The sequence below is a fragment of the Pararge aegeria genome, chromosome 3 (assembly GCF_905163445.1).
Source record: "Pararge aegeria chromosome 3, ilParAegt1.1, whole genome shotgun sequence".
NCBI lineage: Eukaryota > Metazoa > Arthropoda > Insecta > Lepidoptera > Nymphalidae > Pararge > Pararge aegeria.
The window spans coordinates 19,172,851-19,193,810 of NC_053182.1; the positions used below are offsets into that span (position 1 = coordinate 19,172,851).

A 20,960-nucleotide genomic window follows, 5' to 3' on the forward strand; every position below is an offset into this window, starting at 1 on the left:
TTCGCCAAGATGCGCATTAAAATCGCCCAACATATATACCGACTCAATGCCACAGGTATCAATTATAGCTACAATTTCACTTAAACAATCATTAAATTCAATAATATTTTCAGCTGAATCCGTAGGCATGTACACATTAACAAACAACATCTCGCGATTGGCAGTTACGCCCTTTATCGCCGTAATGCGATCGCTATGACACGGCACTATAGACACTGAGGTAAACACACTTTTCCGCCACAATACCGCCACGCCTCCAAACGGCCTGCCTCTCAGTATCCCAGTGGAGAGATTTATAGATGACTTACCAGTGTACATGAAATCGTTATGTATTTCCCCGAGTAAAGGTATCTCATAAGGCATAAGCCAGGTTTCTTGAAGGGCTATTATATCTGCCGATTGACAAAGTGACTTCACACATTCACTAGATCTCTTAAGGCCCTTGCAATTAAAAGTAATCAATTTTAAATTTAAATTTTTATCCATTATGATGCAGGCTAATCTGTTAGGGAGTAAGGTAGTCACACCCCTGATTGGTTTCTACGCGACGTCGCAAAGGAACACTAAATCGCTTAGCGGCACGTCTTTTCCAATAGGGTGGTGTAACTAGCCGCGGCCAACAGCGCCCACCAGACCAGAGAGAAAATTTAATTTCCATTAAAATTTAAATTTATTTTCCACTGCCGGGAATCGAACCAGGGACCTCCTACTTATTTTCACAGCGCTCACCGTTGCGCCAGGGAGGTCGTCAAAACAATGACGAATGACTTTAAAGCAATGAAGATTACGTGCATGCAAATCTTATACCATGGATACTGGAGTTTTTTTTTTAATCTATTAAAAACTTAATCCGGTTCATGAACATCAGAAGAGTCGCTCACATCCGCATACTGTTCTTTGAAATGCTCTGAGTCCTCTTCTTGACCGTAATAGAAACCATCGTCGTCGCTATCTTCTTTGTAACCCTCTCCATCCATTTTGGCGCAATGCACAAAATTTCTACTGTCAGCTAAATTGTTACTGTCAGCAACACTTCGGTTAGCTAAATCTGGTTGCTCTGCCAGGACTCTTGCTTTGTACTTGGCGTACGCTTCACCGTAACGTTTAACGTCCTCGTGATACAGATCAGGCGGTGCGTCGTATATCTTGTCTTCACCTGCATCGCTTGAGAGGTCGTCTTCTATAAGAATATAAATAAATAAATAAATATACTACGACAATACACACATCGCCATCTAGCCCCAAAGTAAGAATAGCTTGTGTTATGGGTACTAAGATTTTATGAATATAATACATATAAATACTTATAATATACAGATAGACACCCAGACACTGAAAAACAATCATGTTCATCACACAAAACATTTTCCAGTTGTGGGAATCGAACCCACGGAGGACTCAGAAAGCAGGGTCGCTGCCCACTGCGCCACTGCTATATATAATTGTTTAAGAAGTAAAATGTGGTTTACCTAAATTACAATTCTCAACAGCCTTGATCATGTCCTCCTCATCAATGCTACTGGGATCAGAATCTGGATACTCATTCCTCCAATCATTCTCAGCGTTAGAGTCTTCACTGTCTTCTTCGGATGAGGGTAGGCCATTATTTCTGTACGAGCCAAATATCAAGTCTGTTTCATAGTTTTCTATACTGAAAACAACAAGAAAAACAATTCATTTATTATTATAATGTTTGTTAATTATGTATATCTGAAATAAAAGCTTAATTTGGACTGACAGTCTCTTAATTACAGGATATTTCCGTATAATAATGTTTGCAGCTTTTTGCTTATAGAAAATAAAGTTATTTAGATAAAAGAAATCCTAATCATTAGAGCTATGAGATACAAGAGTTACAAAGTGTATTTTTTATTTTCTTACCTGTCTTATGATGTCAACAATATTTTTGTTGCTTTTAAAAGGGAAAGGGAAAAGGGTTATCGAGTCTACCGGTGATCCTAAAGCGGGCAGTTACCTTGGCCAACGAATTCGTTTGGCCATCCAAAGGGTTGCCCCTTTGATGAGCGAGGCACAGCGAGGCACAGTTCCTAAGATGCTGCCAGCATCTTAGGAACTGTGCCTCGCTGCGGTGGTTTCGAGGATGTTTTAGATTTTATTTAGTTTTAAATAGTTTATTTTAGGTTATATTTGTAAAACAATTATTTTAAAGAATATACAAAAAGTCATAAAAAATGGAGTGTAGACTGTAGAGATAAATATGAATATAATTTTTTAATTTTGTGACTTTTTTTTTTTAACTTAATATGTACTTTACAATGCTTACCTGACTAAATTATCTAACATAGATATATCAAAGTCTTCTTTGGCCGGTGTGTACAAGTCGTAAATGTATTCCACATCCTTTATTTCATCCTCTTTTTTTTGTAAATCAACTAAATCAAAATCTGTTTCCTCTCTCAAACCTCTGCTGCAATTTACAATTTCATAACGACTTTCGGTTGAGTATTGTTTCCTTTCTTTACGAATTTTCTGTATTATATCATTTACATTGGTGACTTGTTTTAATGTTGTGTTGTTTGGAGCTATTATTTTCACATGTGTAGGTTCCTGGTAAGACAAAAATAATTTCTTATAGAAAATCTAGGCACTAGACTAGAGTATGTCAGATAAATATATACATCCCCATAGACATACTGTCAGTCTGTCCAAATTTAAAGTCTAATGTTAAATATGAAACACTGTAATATTAGAGTTAAATATATATATATACATAATAATGTTTATAATATCCCCTTCAATGGGTAGCTTAAACAACGACGAAATTGTGTTTCTATGAAAACACAAGAACAGGTCTTTAAATAAAATATTTTCTAGTTAAAAAAAACTCTTATATATTTTTTTTAATGTCACTTATGACTGAATAACACTGGTGACTTTAAAAAAAGTTTGATATACTAACTTGAGAAAATAGGTTTTCTTTACATATATATGTATATATATATATATTTAACACTAATATAAAAGTGATTGATACTGAACCAACAGCACAAAGAATAATAACAGAAATACAAATACAATAGAGCAAGTAACACAACCAAAGGCATAAAAGACAATGCTATAGATGCAGTAGGTACTGCAAATGTAGTACCAAGTCTTTGTAGCACTGTGTTTAAATTTGTTTGACTATGATAAGTAAGTACTAACATAGTGTATTGGAGAGAATATTGGATAGAAGTAGGCGTTACTTTGTAGCATTTCATGATATATTATGGAAAATAAGCCTAATTTGCTTTATACTCAGCGCAAATCAAGAGAATCTGTAAGGTGTTATTTAAAATTTCTTCAATCCTTATACTCCATACCAAACAGACTATCGGCAATGTACCCTCTACACATGTTTTACTCTGAAACCAGAGTAACAGGTGATGTTGACTTTACAAATTAACAAATTACAATTTAACAAATTTCATAACACAGCTTGAGTGTTTCTATTAGGAAAATAAGGAAACACTCAAATACCTATAGAAATATCTTCTGCGCCAAAGACACTAAAATACAGGAACGAATGATTGCAATTTGTTCACCCGAACGCTATTTATTTCGTCCACGCTGCCTGATGTCTTGTAAGACCGGCTTCAGGCCTCAATCGTACTTCGTAAGCTTAAGTTTATTTGTGGTTAGAAATTAGAATTTGAACAACAAAACGTACTACAACGACGTAATTAACTCATATACAAGTCATAACTAGATGAACTTGGCTACCTGATTTTCCACACTGCCTCTAAACACGAAGAGCGACGGTGAAACTTCCTCGGAGTCGGTTTTCATCCGTTTACATACAAGCACCAAAGCATCTTGAGGATTGTCCTCAAGCCTACGTTTTACACGTAAAACGGTGGAAGTAGCCATTTTTTTTTAAATTAACGTTGATCTTCATTTATTTTTAACTACCTATTTAATTAATATTACGAAACTTTAGTTTAATACTTCTAACTTAGTCTTTTTAATTTCCGCGTTTTTTCGGTCAACATTTCACTGCTTTTAATCAGTCAATTGACAGTTCACAGATTCTTAAAATACAGCTTGTCAGTTTGCTGTCAGTGTCAACTGCCTTCTAGATGAACTTTGACATAAGAGTCAAAAACCAAAATATGTATGCTACGAATGACTCCTGCTTTATTTACATTTGCATTAGCTAAAAAAGCAAGATAATTTGCAAAACCAGTGAGTTAAGTTCTTATGGTTTGAACGAAAATTGGAAATAGTTTTCAATTATAGTTCAACAAGTTCACACCCCAACGTGTCTCGTATAATCACAATGACAAATTAATTCCTATGTGTGCTTAGCATGGACTCTAGACTGGAGAGTTTAGTACAGTTCATATTGTGTTCAAAAGTTGCTACCTATATCATTGAAAAGTTCGTAGTTTTTTTATTTAAAATATTGATTAGAAGTAGACACATGAGTGGAAAGCATATTATCCCATAGAAGAAAGCAAGTATCATAATAATCTGTGGAAGAAAGTTTTGACATTGACAGTGACACTGAAAGAACCACTGCGCGTCGTTCGATAGCTTTAGCAATTTGCATTGTGATTTATTAAAAAAAATAGAGCCGAGATTTTAAATTGTGTTGATATTCGGCTAACAAGTGCTCAGTTCGACTAAGTGTTCGCGTTGTGTTGATTTCATATATCATAAGGATGGATAACATGAAGCAGTTCAATACCATGGGTTCTGACGATAACTGGCGGACTCCAAGCTTCAGACAGACTGTTGTTTCTAAAATGTGAGTTGTAGTTTAATATTATCTTATTTAATCATGGAATAATATAAATTTACTTAACATCAAATGTTTCCAGTAAATCAATTTTAATTTTTATGTTGCAAAGAGCGATTTCCGAGTTTCACGATCATGAACTACCTATAATCAGGAAAAGCCCTCATATTCTGCACGTAAACTCGTTATCCGATAGAAATCTACCTAGAATAGTTATTATAAACAAACTTTCATTATAATAATTTAATATCTATAAAATAATATTCTTTTAAGTTTCATAAACATAATATTTTTATTTTAAACAACAACAAAATTGCAAAGGTCATGTTACTTATAAATAGGTCCCCAATAAGTTATACAAAATGCTAGATTATAGCAATATTTTCCATTTTAAATAATCTGTTATTAATATCTTTGAATCCCTTTATCGTTATCTTTGAATAACTTTAACCTATAACTTTTCTAAGTTATGTACTTTTTAAGCGGTGAAGGAAAACATTGTGAGGAAACCTGCATACCTGAGAGTTCTCCATAATGTTCACAAAGGTGTGTCAAGTCCATCAATCCACACTGGGTCAGTATGTTGGACTACAGCCCTTCTCATTGTGGGAGGAGACACGTGCCCTGTAGTGGGCAGGTAATGGGTTGATATGATGAATATCTTTGGGTTTTTAGTTAATAATTCATTATTAGTTTATGGCATATACTTAACCAGATGAAATACAATGGAATGAAACAACACAGGGCACTCTCTTCTTCATAAGTGCTTGATTAATTTGAAAAGTATGTGAAATAATTCTTTATTCAAATAGGCACATAGATGGCACTTTGATGCGTTGATTATATACAAAATGTGTACATAGCAGTGAGTAGTGATGGCGATAACTACAATAGTAAACTTAAAAACTAAAGCTACGAGGGTTCCAAACGCACCCTGGTCTTAGAAGCCCACAACAAACTTAGCCTGGTGTTCTTTTTGTTATCACCATCTCACATTGTCATTAGGAAATATTTAAGAAGCGACCTGGTTAGAGCAATTGTTGAAATGCATAATATAATGCACTATGCAAGAGATATCTTCTCTCAGTGAGAACTAAATATTTTGTATATTTAGTTTCCATTTGAATTCCTACTAATGTCATCACAATATAAAGTTGTTTGATTTCCTTTAACAAAGTTATACTTTGAGATTGTTGCTAACATTAAATTAACCTATAAGGTTATCTAATTGGCTTATCCCTGCAAAACGATATAATAACCACATAAAAGGCAAGTCAATGCTATTGTTTTGGTGTAGAAAATTAATTAGTGCAGTGCTTTCTCGTTCGCTTACTGTAAGTCCAATCTTTGAAGGTTTCCTGTAAGAGTTTGCTTGCAGCAATAAGGCTGCCTAAGCATGCCTACAATGTCCTAAACTGTTAACTTCTTACTGTCTCTTTTCCTTTATGTATTAAATAAAGTGTGCCATAAAGTGTTTGTTGTAATGAAATGTCACATAAGTTATTTTAGAGAAGGATTAGTCAATTTCATCCGTACGTTATGTCGGTTACAGGCTTAAAACGATTTGGTGATTTTTTATATTTCTTTACCATTATTACGTATCATCATAATATCAATCAATTACTGGCCCAATACAGGCCATGTGTCTCCTCTCACAGTGAGAGGAGGGTAAGGACCGTAGCTTCAAACACCTTTGAGAACATTATGGAGATCTCTCAAATGCACATAACTTAGAAAATTTAGAGTTGCATGCTAGGATTCAAACTCTGCCCCCCGAAAGTGAAGTCGGTAGGTCCTACCCACTATTATTAAGTGCAATGATTTTTTATTTTTTTAGTGAAGAAGTAATCCAAAGATCAGGAATGCAAGTAGCACGTAACAGCAGTGACATGGAAAATCATGTTTTCATGAAGGCTAAGAATCGCGATGAGTACATGAACATGGTGGCAAAACTCATACTGCATGTGCGGGAGATGTGTAAGTATTAAAATGATTATTCATCTCAGGTTAAATCTTCCACTGTGACTAGTTACCACAGTACCGAAAAAGATGTACCACTAAGTAAATAAGCGTTCCAGTAGGATGTCACGTAGAAACCGTTGTGGGTTAAATATAATCCTGTAATATAATATAGCCATACTCCTAACGGGTTACTATCTTAGATTGCATCATTACGCACCATCAAGTGAGATTGAAGCCAAGGCCTAGCTTGTTACTATAACATTAAATTTAAAAAAAAAACATTATTCTTCTTCCTGCCCTTGTACTTCTTCAAACTTGAAGCCAGATTGGTTGTTTTGGTTTTGGCATTTTGGCATTTTAGCATTTTTTCCATTGAGTGCCTTCCTGACCTTAACTCTCCTTGGGAATAACATTTCTGTTTTATTATATATCCACCCTACCGACAAAGACGTTTAAGCGATTTAGTGTTCCGGTGCGATGTCGAGTAGAAACCGATTAGGGGTATGACTACCATACTCCCTAACAGGTTAGCCCGCTACCATCTTAGACTGCATCATCACTCTTACCACCAGGTCAAATTCCAGTCAAGGACTAACTAAAAATATATATATACTAGCGTACCCAGCCCGCTTCGCCGGGCTAGATTTTGCTTTATTTTATTTAAACAATAAACTTTATTTAAACATCATTAACGGCAAATCTGATTGGCGCAGTTTGCAGCGACCCTGCTTTCTGAGTCCAAGGCGGTGGGTTCGATTCCCACAACTGGAAAATGGTTGTGTGATGAGCATGAATGTTTTTCAGTGTCTGGGTGTTTATATGTATATTATAAGTATTTATGTATTACAAGTCCATAAATAGATCATTGCATTTATATATAGCTATATTTTGTATAGTAATAACTATATATTCCCTGCGGCTTCGCCCGCGTAAACTTCCGGACGTAGCGTACATAGTCTACACCTATAGTCTACACCTATAGTCATACATGAGATTTTCGACAAAGATTTTTTTATCTTTCGTAAAAAAATTATATATTTTTTTTTTTAATAAAAAGTATCCTTTATTACTTCTGATACCTGTAAGAATACGTGTACAAAGTTTCATGATGATCGGTTAAGTTGTTTTCGCGCGAAAGCGTAACAAACAAACTTCCATTCACATTTGTAGTATTAGGAGGATATTCATAAAAATAATCAACAGCTATCTTAGTACCCATTACACAAGCGACGCTTACTTTGGGACTAGATTGCGATGTGTGAATTGTCGTAGTATATTTATTTATTTATTACATTTTTAATTTAAGTCTCAAGTTTCTCTTCTCGAGCGGGTGAAGATCATTATCTACACCCATGTACACCCAACCATAGAATATCATCATAGTAAATAAAAGATGTATTTGACAGTTTGACAGTTCAAAAATAGGAGTGCTCCGATCGTCACCAAACTTTAAAGGATTACTCGCCTATATAAGTTTATATATATATATAAGTTTCATTGAATTCGGTCCAGTCATTGCGGAGCCTATACGGAACATACCCACACACTTTCTGTTTTATATATATAGATAGATATAGTCCATTTGTCTCAAAATGTATTGTGAGACACAAGATAAAACAGACTATAATGTTATTAATATTACGAATCTTATCGTAATTTTATACTGCTATGTCACTATGTGTATGTGTGTGTTCTAATAGATGATTGTTCAATGAGATAGAAAGTATCCCAGTACCCTAAGATGTTTGTATACACTAGCATAGCATAGCATATATAATTTAAACAATATCAGAAGATAAGGTTATTATTGCAATAAGGAATGCATAATCATTGCGTAGTTTATATGAATATTTTATTATTATAATTATTTTAAAGATTGTGCAATTTTGTAGATACTCGTATACAAGTATATTTCATAATTAAGTTTACTAATGATCATTTTCCTGCTATCTATCTTTGCACTCATACATATATAAAATATATAAGGAGCTATTTTAATTTCATGGTTTAATATATATATTTTTATACATAAATATAGCACTTTGATTCTTCATTTGGCAAAGGTCAAGAATTTCGTAAATGAATTGAACAACCATATTATTATTAATTTATATATATCAATCGACGAGCGTGTCCAAAAACCCAACAAAAATTAAAATGCCTTGACCTAATTAACCTTTTTTTTTTCACCGGTTGATGTCACTCTCTGTACCTAATAAAACTATTTCTTTTCAGCACAATCCAAAGCTAATCCAGGCGCGCCAAACATGCAGAACCCCAATCAAAACCAGCCTGGCCCTAGTCCCCAAGTTCAGTCACAACCTGGCCAGCCAACACAAGGTCCACCAAGCCAGCCAGGCATGGCCACAGATCCGATAAATGCGTTGCAGAACATGGCTTCGCAGGGGACGAGAAACCAAATGATGAATATGGCACAGGGTCAAATGCAGCAAGGTCCTTTTATTTTTTATCTTTACCAATCAATAAATGTCAACATGAAAGCTCCAGTTAACTTTCTTCTTCTTCTTCTGATTTATGGCTTTAAACTTTAGGATAGTAATGAAATTTTATGTCACACACTTTTTAAATAGCCTTTTTTTTGCTGCCATTATTTTGTTCGGTTTTGTCAAAAGTGTCGAAATCCTGCAAACTCTAGAGAAATATATCCTGTATCATGTGTGTAATTGTGTATATTTTTTTGTCATTTCTAGGAGTTATGGGCCCCAATCCTGGCATGGGGGGAATGCAAGGCCAAATGGGTCAACAGGGCCCCATCGTATCACAAGGGCAACCGCAAACAGCGACGAATTTGCTCCAAACGTTGAACCAACGACCACAATTGAACATGCAGTTGCAAAATAAGCTTGGTGGTTCTATTGGAATGGTCCCTAACCAGGGTCAAATGGGTTCAAATATGGGTGGTGGGATGGGCATGGGGAATCCCATGGGAAGTCAGTTACAGAATCAGTTGGCAGGACCTGGTATGCAAGGACAGATGATGCCGAATATATCCATGTCGAACAACATGCAAGTCCCTATGTCCCAGGCTAGCACTATGGTGGGTCAGATGCAGTGCAACCAGGTAGTGGGAGGGATGGGGGGACAGATGGCGCCCAATAATATGCAGGGACAGATGCCAAATCAAATGGGTAAGTGAAGTTCGTTACTATCAAATTGGTTTCAATTTTCTAAGGGGGTGGGTTCTTTCTGATGCAAACCGTTTTTTATGTGTTTGATTTCATTGTGAAGCTATTGGTCTCATTAAAGTTAAGAGACCTATAAAGAGTTTTCAAGATTGAAATTGCGAAATTCTTCAATGAACAACAACAAATTAGTAGCAGTCAGTGCAATAGTTAAAAAACATTTATTTCATGCTTTATAAGAACTTTTGAAACATCTAGTCTTATCTACTTTATTCTACCACTCTGAGAATGTCCTCAGTTGCACAAGGGTCATGTGTCTATAGATCCAAAAGAGAGCCCACTAAAGCCATAAAATAGAGCAGCGAGGCAGCCGGCCTCTAGCTTAGCCAACCTCGCTTAATAGTTTCTCAGTAGCCATAACAACATAATTTACTCAATGCATTTATTTTTATTAATTTTGCCGTGTATGTACACACAAATGCCCCAAAGCGCCCCAGAATATTTACCAACATCGCATACTTCGCAGTGCATTATCTTGGTTGCTTCTAGTTGCAGCAATTTCGTCCCTGCATCCATTGGTTAAGTCTCACTTTGCTCGTTCACACAACGCTACAAAAGACTTTTGTACCTTCCTCAGACGATATGCAGCTATCTTTATTGTTGATGTGTTTTACTTGAAGGCACTTTGAATATTTCTTTCTTTTTTTTTTTTATATTTATTTCATCGAAAATACAAAAAAAAAAGTATTACATTTAAAAGGTGTAAAACATAAACTCATAAGAGTTTGACTGTTACACCCTGCGCCGTCGACAATCATTGGTCGTGAATACAACAAGCTAAATTCTACAATTACATTTACGCTAAACTAAACTAACTAAGGATCATTAACTTGGCGATAAATAATAAGTACTTAACAAAAATTTACAGCTAAATGTTGGTAGTATAATAATGAGTACTTAGGTAAAAAAATGTATAACGAGAGTACAGACAATTTGTATACGCATCATTATACAGGTTGTTTCAATTTCGATTAAAATTTTGATTCCTAACGTAATGAACGGAATGTAATCGAATGTTTCGACGGTCGATTGGCGCAGTGGACAGCGACCCTGCTTTCTGAGTCCAAGGCCGTGGTTTCGATTCCCACAACTGGAAAATGTTTGTGTGATGAGCATTAAGTGTTTTTCAGTGTCTGGGTGTTTATATGTATTTTCTAAGTATTTATGTATATATAATTCATAAAAATATTCATCAGTCATCTTAGTACCCATAACACAAGCTACGCTTACTTTGGGGCTAGGTGGCGATGTGTGTATTGTCGTAGTATATTTATTTATTTATTTATAATGATCTGCTTTGGTGGTTTGTGTTACTGAAGTGGGCGGCATGGGCAACAACCAGCTGGTGAACCTGAACATGCTGCAGATGCACCGCGGCCAGGGCAAGGAGGTGGTGATGGGCGCGGGCTACGCGCAGCGCGCGCCCATACACACCCAGTTCCTGCGCCAGAGCCCCTCGCCCTCCGCCGCGTCGCCCGGCATGCCCGGGCCCAGCCCCGTGTCGATGGGTGAGTATGTGGCCCGCGACGAGCGCGCCACACCGCGGCAGGGCAACGTGTCGATGGGTGAGTATGTGGCCCGCGACGAGCGCGCCACACCGCGGCAGGGCAACGTGTCGATGGGTGAGTATGTGGCCCGCGACGAGCGCGCCACACCGCGGCAGGGCAAGGAGGTGGTGATAGGCGCGGACTAGCGATAAACGTCAGGTTCCCAAAATGCTGGAGAGACGTCCCGCGCTGGATTGCTCTGCGTTGGTATACCCAACTCTCCTTCAGTAGATGGGCAGATAAAACTTAAGCGGGTCGATGTTAATCGCAAAAAGGTCTTTGTCCCGTAGTTGAAATAATAAATAGATGATAGTCTTCTTAAATTAAAAAAAAAAAACTAAAGGACCACTTCCTGTCGCATTGTGATATTGTTTAATATTATTTTATATATAATTTAAGTATTTGTTTTTTTTTGTAATGTATTTTAAAATGTATGTTTCTGTTCGCGGCACTAGATTCGGCTAGTTTATGTCACAGCTAGATGTATCTTACAGCTCATACTCTCATGTCTCTCTTCTTAATCGTTTTTTCTCATTCTAACTGACAGTCTAGTTTTTTATTCGCAAGTTGTGGCAGTCTATAAGTGGGTCTACAATATAACATTAATTTGTTTCTCATATTTTGTTTAGTTTTATAAGAGTCGTCGTAACCTATTGAAAATAAATCTTATATACTTATATATTTCTTGTGTGCGTGTGTATGTCACTGAACTCCTCCTAGGCGGCTGGGCCGATTTTAATGAATTTTTGGTATACGTTTGGGTGGCACCCTGGATGGTTTAGATTCATAAATAAGCCCGACAGATGGCGCTGGGGTCCACTAGTAAAGAAATAAATTTGTCTTTATTAATGTAATAAATATATTTAGCTACCCATTTTAAGTTGGTGCTTAATATATTTCATAATGGTTCCGTGTAGGTGGCGGAGTCTTAAGCGGGGCATTATCGTCCCCCATGTCGGGGCTGGGAGGTCTGGGCCAGTGCAGTGGGGGCAGTCCGTCCCCTTCCACGAGTCATCACCTCAGTCATCATCCGCCGCAGCAGCGGTCAGTATATAACTCGTAGAATATATAACTGTATGGTCTGTATGTATGTATAATTGGTATGTACGAATACGTGAACGATGAAAAGCTGGCTGAGTGCAAGTTGGACTTGCACACGAAGATTCTCGTACCAATATGAAACACAAAATGATATTAACATTATTTGAAACAAAAAAAACACGTTTCTTTATCAATTGTGGATCCTTCAGTTATCAACTTTAGTTGTAGCATCCATAGGGATATATTCTGTGAAAATTTCAACTCTCTTTTAATTACTTGAAATACAGAACGCTGTTAGACAAACAGACTAACAGTACAGGCTTAGTAATATTGCCCTTAGAGTACCGTGTTTGCTTTTAATAAAGCCCCTTATAATTTCAGTTTTAACTTTGTATTAACTCTTTACAATGAAAAAACCGTTACAACGATTTACACATGCTTTTTATGTCTATCTGCCATTCATCATTAGCCTATTAAGGTCCACTGCTGAACTAAAGGCCTCTCTCAAGGGGTCATAATACCATACCAACAGTTACAACGCTGGGCTGACTGATTGGTGATCGCAGTAAATAGTAGCAGTATATAGGACGCCCCTTTTCCGGAATATTTACTCAGTCGCCGCGTACGACACCTGCGTATGCGGGAAGAGGAGAGGTTAACAACTGTGTTCTGATCTGCCGCCAGCGAATAAATTATTATAATATGCCTTACTCCCATTTAGGGTAAACATGGGTATGGTGGCATCGCCGTCGTCATCCCTCAACACCCCCGTGGGTACCAACGTGGCTTCCCCGGGGGGTGAGGAAGCGGCTTACCGGGAGAAAGTACGTCAGCTGTCCAAATACATCGAACCCTTGCGCCGGATGATTATGAGAATGGTCAGCGAGGGAGAAAGTAAGTAGAACTGTTTAACTTGAAACCACTGTACTCATTGTCTAGCTCAATCCACCAAAATTACCTATACTTATTCCATTGGTGCTTTCGTTCGTTTAAGTTGTCGAAAAATTACTCGTTTCTGCACAAAAAGTATTTATTGTCTTTGAAAACTGTTCCTCGGCATGGGCCCGCTGTATAGCCCCAAGGTCGTTCACTGATCCTCAATTGTAGATTAAGAAACATATAAGGTTCTTCTATTTTCATTTGTAAGTAGGTCTCTATAGTTATTATGCCACCAAATTTAAACGAAAAGTGGTTTAAATTTGGTGAAGAAGAGATCTGGTAATACAGATAGCACTCAGCGAAAAACACGGAACAAAACAGACTTTTTCTGTTTCGTTGTAAGAAGTATGTACTTTTTACCCATTATATTACATAATTCGTGGTGTTGTTCCTTTATATTTGCTTCCAAAATGGGGGGCAATTGAATTTAAGACAGGAGAACAAAATCGGGGAGTCCATTTCAAAATCTCTTTAAATTAGACCACTCGATCAATTGAAGAATCAAAAAAATAGTTGGGCTGAGGATTGTAAGTACGAATCGCTTGTGGCGGAGGTCGAAAGCCAGCTTTTTCAGGTCATTTCGGTGTGTCTTGTAATTTCCTGAACTGAGTAATTGATGAATAGTTTCCAATAAGTCTTTCGCCGTGTGTAATTCAATTCTAATCCAATTCTAATCCAATTCTAATCCAATTAATAGACCAGAATTAGCTCAGACGAGCTCTGGAACACGTTTAAAACGACTAACTGTATGTCCTAAAGCTTGAATTCGACAAGTAGGCAGTTTTAATTTTCGTGGCGCCAGCTATACTATATCTTTTTCCCTAGGATTTTCGGCGTTTGGCCGTGATTTGACAGAATGGTAAGTTAAGATAAAATGCGCTAATCTGAAAATGGTAAACAGCACTTAAATACATTCAGTAGCCCAGTACGAGTATGAACACAAATTAAAATATTGGGTAGAAGCAGGCGTTACTTTGCGGAAATCCATTAACAATATTTAATTGTTAACAATTATTCATTTTAAAGTCAACATCTCCTGAGGATGCTCCGGTTTCGGAGCGAAACATGCGTAGAGGGTACTTTTCCGAAGATCTGTTTGGTGTGGAGTATTAGTATTGAATAAATTATAAATTACACCATACAGATTCTCCTGCTTTTCGCGCACTATAGCAAATTAAGCTTAATTTTCATTTAATTTCGCCTTTCGTTCGGGTTAAGTATATTCTATCCAAATCCAATATTCCAAATCGTTTCCAGATGTGGAAAAGCTGACAAAGATGAAGAATCTACTAGATATTCTATCTAATCCAAACAAGAGAATGGCTTTGGAGACCTTGATCAAATGCGAAGTGGTGTTAGAAAAGCTCGACTTCAAGCGGAGTGAGGGTGTGGGGTTGGGACTACCTCCGTCTACTGGGAAGGTATGAATTTTTGGATATAAACTGTTGTCATCATCTTACGGCCCATTGAATGCTTTCTCCTTCAAAGAAGAGAGAGTTTTAAAGCATAGACGCAACTTCAATATGGTTTGTAGAATATTATCACATAGTGGTGTTAGCCACTGAGATTAGCGGAAAAACGCGTTCAAACTTCCAAAATCAACAGGACTGGAATTAAGTTAATTTTTTGATAATTTTTGAGATTTTGAGAACACCAAAACAAGAAATCGCTTTTAATACAGAATGAAATAACTACGGTTATATACATAATAATAAACACTAACGGTTAACGACGTGCAATTGACGAAGCATTGACCGTGTTTTTGAAAGTAAATATCTGGAAGCCATATCGCTACATAATAGCGATTTGTTGTGTCTAATAAAAATGTATTTATTCATACGATTAATTTTTCTCTGATTTTGTAATTTTTAAACATATAACTATGGGCTATTCCTTAAATAAAGAGATTATTATTATTATTAACATAATATGTCTAAAAAGTCGACTCTTTGTATACTCATTGAGAGTACCGGCACGCAACCAAAATAGGCCGGCCTGTTCCCCACGTCGCGGGCAACGAAGGTACCACACTTCTCTGCACTGCATCTCCATTCTATACCCTGTCAGACGGTCAAGTCGTCATCGTCATCATCAATATGCATCTACTGCTGGACATCGGCCTCTTTTAAGTATCTCCATCTACTACCAGCCTTTCCGGAAGTCATCGCACCACCTTGTTACCACTCGAGGACCTTTAGGCTCTGACGCCCATCGGTCCTATGACAAACGTAACACTGAACTGCCCTTAACTCATATACTATCAATCTATTCTGCGGTTGTACCCTAACGATTATTTCAGGAGCAAATATTCAACCCTCTACTCGAAGTGGTGAACAACTGCCTACAGTCGCCGCTCGCGAACCACACCCTGAAGCGAACGTTCGGTTCCACCCTCGACGCGCTCAACGGACCTGAGATCAAGTAATTTTCCCACTTTTTGTATTAAAATGAATTTCTCTTTCATTTTTATTTGAGAGGTAATTAAAAATGATCCGACCAAGCCTATTCAGTAACGGGGTATAAAAGATATTTTATAAGCGATTTATAAAAGATATCCGATCTATAGAAGATATATCTGCTTTCCATATCTTCAGGAACGATTAGGACAGGATACCATTACTAAAATGAACCTGCCATCTAAAGTTTTATGATTATATTAATTACTGATTCGGGGCTACGCTTATCAATAAACGTAGCATAACTTCGGGATAGTTATACAGTGTTATGAAAAACTGTTCCTACATTATGTCACGTTTGTTAAGGGCGTTTATCGCGGCTCATCTTGCCTTCCGTTATGCACTTTCAACGCGCTATATTCTTATTGATTTCTACTGCGCGGGCTCAATATAAATCTTTGCTCTTCAGGAATCTTCCGGCACCACCTCAAAAGATAGTTAGGTTGGACGAGCCGACGATGGAAATACCAGATGTTCTGCAAGGGGAAATAGCTAGGCTGGATTCCAGATTCAAGGTAGTTAACACAGTGTTTATATTTAATTAAAAATTTGATTTGATTTAATTAAATTCAATTCAATTCAAAATTTATTTATTCATGTAGGCCTATACTGTTATAGTGCCTGTCACTTATGAAGCGTTCATAGATATATGTTTCCATAAGTTTAAGGGGATGGTGAAAATTTCTTTCGCCAACTTAAACCTAAAGCTACGAGGGTTCTAAACGTTGTCTAAGAAGAGCCGACAACAAACTTAGCCGGGTAAAACTTTTTTAAGACTTGTGCTCTCTTAAAAAAGTTCGTTTCTATGACACCCAATTAAGTATGAAAAGTGTGATAACAAATATACTCTTATGGCTAGGCCAGTTGTCGGCTTCTTAAGCTCGTATTAATAAACAGACGTAAACTTTTGTACTAGCTAACTAAAATGTCTAAATAAAATGGAATATTTTGATGCATCAAAAATAGTCTAATAGAATTATGGATCACTTTGATTTATCATGAAAATCAAACTTAATTTTCTATACCTACTCTGAAAAAGCAGGAGAATCTGTACGGTGTAATTTATATTATTTATATAATGATATATATAGCCTTTTTTAATAATAATAATATTTTTTTATTAGGTAACTATGTACCCATCTACACTATTATATAACAGAATAATAGTATACTAAACTAATTACAAATTTAATATTAAATATACAAAAAGTTACAAATTACAATTTATGCCTCCAGGCAGCCTTACGTGGAGTTTTATATAATATAGTTTTTAAGTTATACTTCTTTTGGTGCCTTAGGGAAAAATTATGAGCGTAAATTGATGCGATGCGCACACCACCTACCTCTTTTCTATGTTTTTTCCTTTGACGCCATTGGTTGCCTGGAAGAAATCGCTATGTAGCGATAAGGCCACCAAATTGTACTCTCTTGATATGTATTTATATCTTTGTAACTACTTTTTTTTCTTTGGTGTACAATAAAAGTGTATTCATTCATTCATTCATCGTCACGAAAAACCGACACCTTCTAGTTAGCCATAGTCAACAATTTTGTTTTTCAATAAACTACACTTTGAATGGTCAAAGTCTGCGTCCAAGACGGAACTTTTTCAAACAATTTTTTAATTAGTTTACATAATAAAAAGCGATTTAAAAATATATTTTTATTATTTTTATCATGAGTGTTATAAGAATAGTGACATTTTTAGTTGGACAATCACTCGGTATGCGTAAACTGACAGTAATACCCACCTCAACCGATCCGTCCGCCTACAGGTATCGCTAGAAACGATGCAGCTGTCCGGCGGGGAAGGCGCGATCTCCCTCATAGCGCAGCTGGATGACGTGCGGTTGCCGTGCGTGCCCGCAGTGCACGTGTCGGTGCCGCGCGACTACCCGGCCGCCGCGCCCGCGCGCCTGCGCCCGCGCCAAGCGCGCAGTGGCAGCGCCGCGGACTGCTTCCTAGCGAGGGTGGAGAAGGCGATGGACGCCAGGTGTGCGAGGTATGTGCTACTAAGGCAAAACCCTACAGCGCATTCAATAAATTGTGTTTACTAAACGATTGATTTATTTATTTAATTCATTCATTCATTCATTCACGCACTCACCCACTCTCTCACTCTCTCGCTCACTCAATGCCTCATTCACTAACTCACTTCATCATTCACTCACTCTTCTACTCACTCACTCTCCCAATCACTCACTCACCCACTCTCTCACTATCTAACACACTCTCGCTCGCTCGCTCACTCACTAACTCACTATTAACTCACTCGGTCACTCACTCACTCAGTCGCTGACTCTCTCACTAACTCACTCAGTCGCTGACTCCTTAACTTACTCACTCAGTAAGTCACTCTTTTGTTTATTTATTTATTTGACAATAATAGAATTTTTAACCGCTGATAATGGGTCGGATAAAAATATTCCCATTGTTGTTCACAGATTACCGAAGAGCTGTTCAGTGGGTCAGCTGTTGGATGCATGGGAGATGAGCGTGCGACAAGCGTGTGCGCCCACGCCCGTCTCGTACACGCCCGTACCAGCTCTTGGACTATAAACATTGAGTGGGTATGTCGTCAAATGTTCGGGTAACTCCGTGACATCTTTCGTTCGGTCTCTCAGTGGCCGAGTTTCAAAGTCTTCGAGCAGTGCGTGTTGCCAGTGATGACTTATTCTAAAGCCACTAAAAATGGCCTGATCAGAAAGTTCAGAGTCACTTAGCTGTCCACGAAGAGAGCTATGCTCGTGGTTACTCTACTTGATCACATTAGATTCATAGATGAACCCAAGGTCATCAATAAAGCTCAACGAAAAACGAAGTTGAAGTGGCAACGAGCGGTGCACATAGCTCAAAGAACGTTGGGATCCTCAGGTTCCGGAGTACGAGTTCTGGATACGGGAAAACGCAACCCTGCTAAATAGCGGACGACATCAAACAAGTCGCAGGGATTCTCTGGATACAAACGTGACAGTGAAAATTGGGAGATGACCTTGAGTGTGACAATATCCCACAAACAAAACTATGTACAACAATGGGCATCTATCTATAGTCAAGTCAAAAAGTTGCCACAACCAATAATGCCACGCGTGTTGAGTCAAATGCAATCATGGGATTTCATACCACGTAATTCAAGAAGAAGTATTGTGATGCATTATGTGCACTTGCCAATATTGATTCCTAATTTAAATATATCGTGTTAAATACGTGAATTGTAATATAATAATATAATATGACGCTTAAGAAAGAAATAAGAAAAAAGATTTGTCATTTTTTTAACCTTTAAATAAAATGTAGACAACTCGTATTGGAAATGTCTCGAGAATTTTTAATTAAATTACTAAAACAACGAGTTTCGATTGAAAATACTTTGGAATTTACATCGAAAACATAGTGGAGTTTCATTCAAAAACTTTGAGTTTCGTTCGGAAACATTGAGTTTCGTTCGAAAACATTGTGGAGATTCGCTCAAAAGCATTCTGCAGTCTTGTCTGAAAATATTGTAGAGTTTCGATCAGAAACATCTGCAGTTTCGTTCAAAACCATTCTGCAGTCTCGACATAAAACATAGTGTCGTTTCGTTTGAAAACATTGGGAAGATTCGTTCAAAACCAGCGGGGAGTTTCGAAATCATTGTGATGTTTCTTTCGAAAGCATTATGGATTTACTTTTGAAAACGGAGTATTGTTGCGATTTTATGGATAAACATGAGTGATTGGTTTTGTAATTTAATTCGATTACCCTATACAATAGAATCTATAATTTTAGTTGTTTATTTTTATTGAAAACGTTGTGTATTTGTGATACGTACATTTATTTTAATTTTAATTATAACATTTTAAACACACATTGAAATGTGCGTAACCAGTCGATTAAGAAGTAAAATTGACTTGCGAACAATGTATTTGTGGTCTACTTTTAAAATTCAAAATTCGAATAATGAAAGTTTTATATAATGTTTGTTTAAAATGTTGGATTTTTTTAATTCTGTTAAGTTATAGATGTTTATAATTTATAAGATAGTTGTAAAGATATATATTATTAGAATTGAAGTGCGTAAGAACATTCTCCAACTTGCTTCATTTAAAAAAACAGCGTCCATTCGGTATGAAACGAAAAAGTTACTAGCTGTAGGTAGGTAGCTGGACAGTTTATTATTTTCAAAGATATTTTGAAAAACAGAAAGCGCATTCCTAAGGAGAAGAAATATTTGTGATATATAGCAATCTCAGGGTATATATTAGTTCGCTCAGTGTAATGTATCGGACAGTATATATCTTGGAAATACATTCAATTTTTGCTTAAATTCGACAAAGTGTTCTTACGCCCTTACATTAATTTAAAACAATTAGGAATATGTAAAGAAAGCAATAAATAATATTGATCGAGTTTTTCATAAATGTATATATTTTTTTATATATGATTGCGATAAAGTTTGTGAGGTACACGCATAATTTAACGCACCTTTAAATAGGTAGACTGCGTCTATCAGTAGCCTAATTATTTCGAATGCATCTCTTCGGTTCTCATAACACCGATGCCGAAATTGTTATATTCCTATTCTCAGACATGTTTGGAAAATTGAGCATTATTTTGACAAACTTCTTCGAGATAACTAGAAATTGTTGTGCTGACCAAATTCATACGAGCGGCTGCCGTCAAACGTTGTAAGAAAATCCATATCCATCGTGGATAAGCTGCCAAATTAATGACGTAGTAATCATCATATCACAAGCTATACGCACTTTGATTTTGATTATTAAACTCATATATGAGGTGTAATTTAAAAATGGAACGATCTTTTACTCCGAAACATAGCAACCGTATCAAAGGTATTTAAATTTGGAAGTGGCTTGCAAATAGAACGCTTTTAACGAAAAAAACGATAATTTTTCCTGCGTATTTTTTTTTAGATATAGAACGCTTTTTGCGTTAAAAGCGTTCTATATCTAAAAAAAATACGCAGGAAAAATTATCGTTGTTCGTCATTTATTTTGAAAGTAATTAAAAACAAGTTAGTAAAGTATTTAACAATATGAGTTCAAATGAAGACATGTTTGAGAAAAGTCCT

The 20,960-nt window shown here is 36.7% G+C and overlaps 2 protein-coding genes across 3 annotated transcripts; one reads left to right on the forward strand and one right to left on the reverse strand.

Moving 5' to 3' along the window:
- Positions 1-689: 689 nt before the first annotated feature.
- On the reverse strand, positions 690-4,006 carry LOC120637060 (probable RNA polymerase II nuclear localization protein SLC7A6OS). The gene is made up of 4 exons (XM_039908662.1): positions 3,724-4,006; positions 2,285-2,568; positions 1,470-1,651; positions 690-1,180 (listed from the first exon to the last, which is right to left on the reverse strand). The coding sequence occupies exons 1-4, from the start codon at positions 3,868-3,870 to the stop codon at positions 846-848; spliced, it is 948 nt and encodes a 315-aa protein (XP_039764596.1). The 5' UTR covers positions 3,871-4,006; the 3' UTR covers positions 690-845.
- A 518-nt stretch (positions 4,007-4,524) lies between these two features.
- LOC120637175 (mediator of RNA polymerase II transcription subunit 15) lies at positions 4,525-19,120 on the forward strand. Of its 2 annotated transcripts, none has more exons than XM_039908849.1 (12): positions 4,525-4,750; positions 6,579-6,718; positions 8,939-9,157; positions 9,415-9,852; positions 11,226-11,414; positions 12,371-12,497; positions 13,216-13,388; positions 14,691-14,854; positions 15,733-15,854; positions 16,299-16,404; positions 17,665-17,891; positions 18,334-19,120. In XM_039908849.1, exons 1-12 carry the CDS (start codon positions 4,665-4,667, stop codon positions 18,446-18,448), a joined length of 2,106 nt encoding a protein of 701 aa, XP_039764783.1. In that variant the 5' UTR covers positions 4,525-4,664; the 3' UTR covers positions 18,449-19,120. The 2 variants fall into 2 exon arrangements, with proteins under 2 accessions (XP_039764783.1, XP_039764784.1); XM_039908850.1 differs by having other exon boundaries at positions 4,720-4,750; positions 6,584-6,718.
- Positions 19,121-20,960: the final 1,840 nt, after the last annotated feature.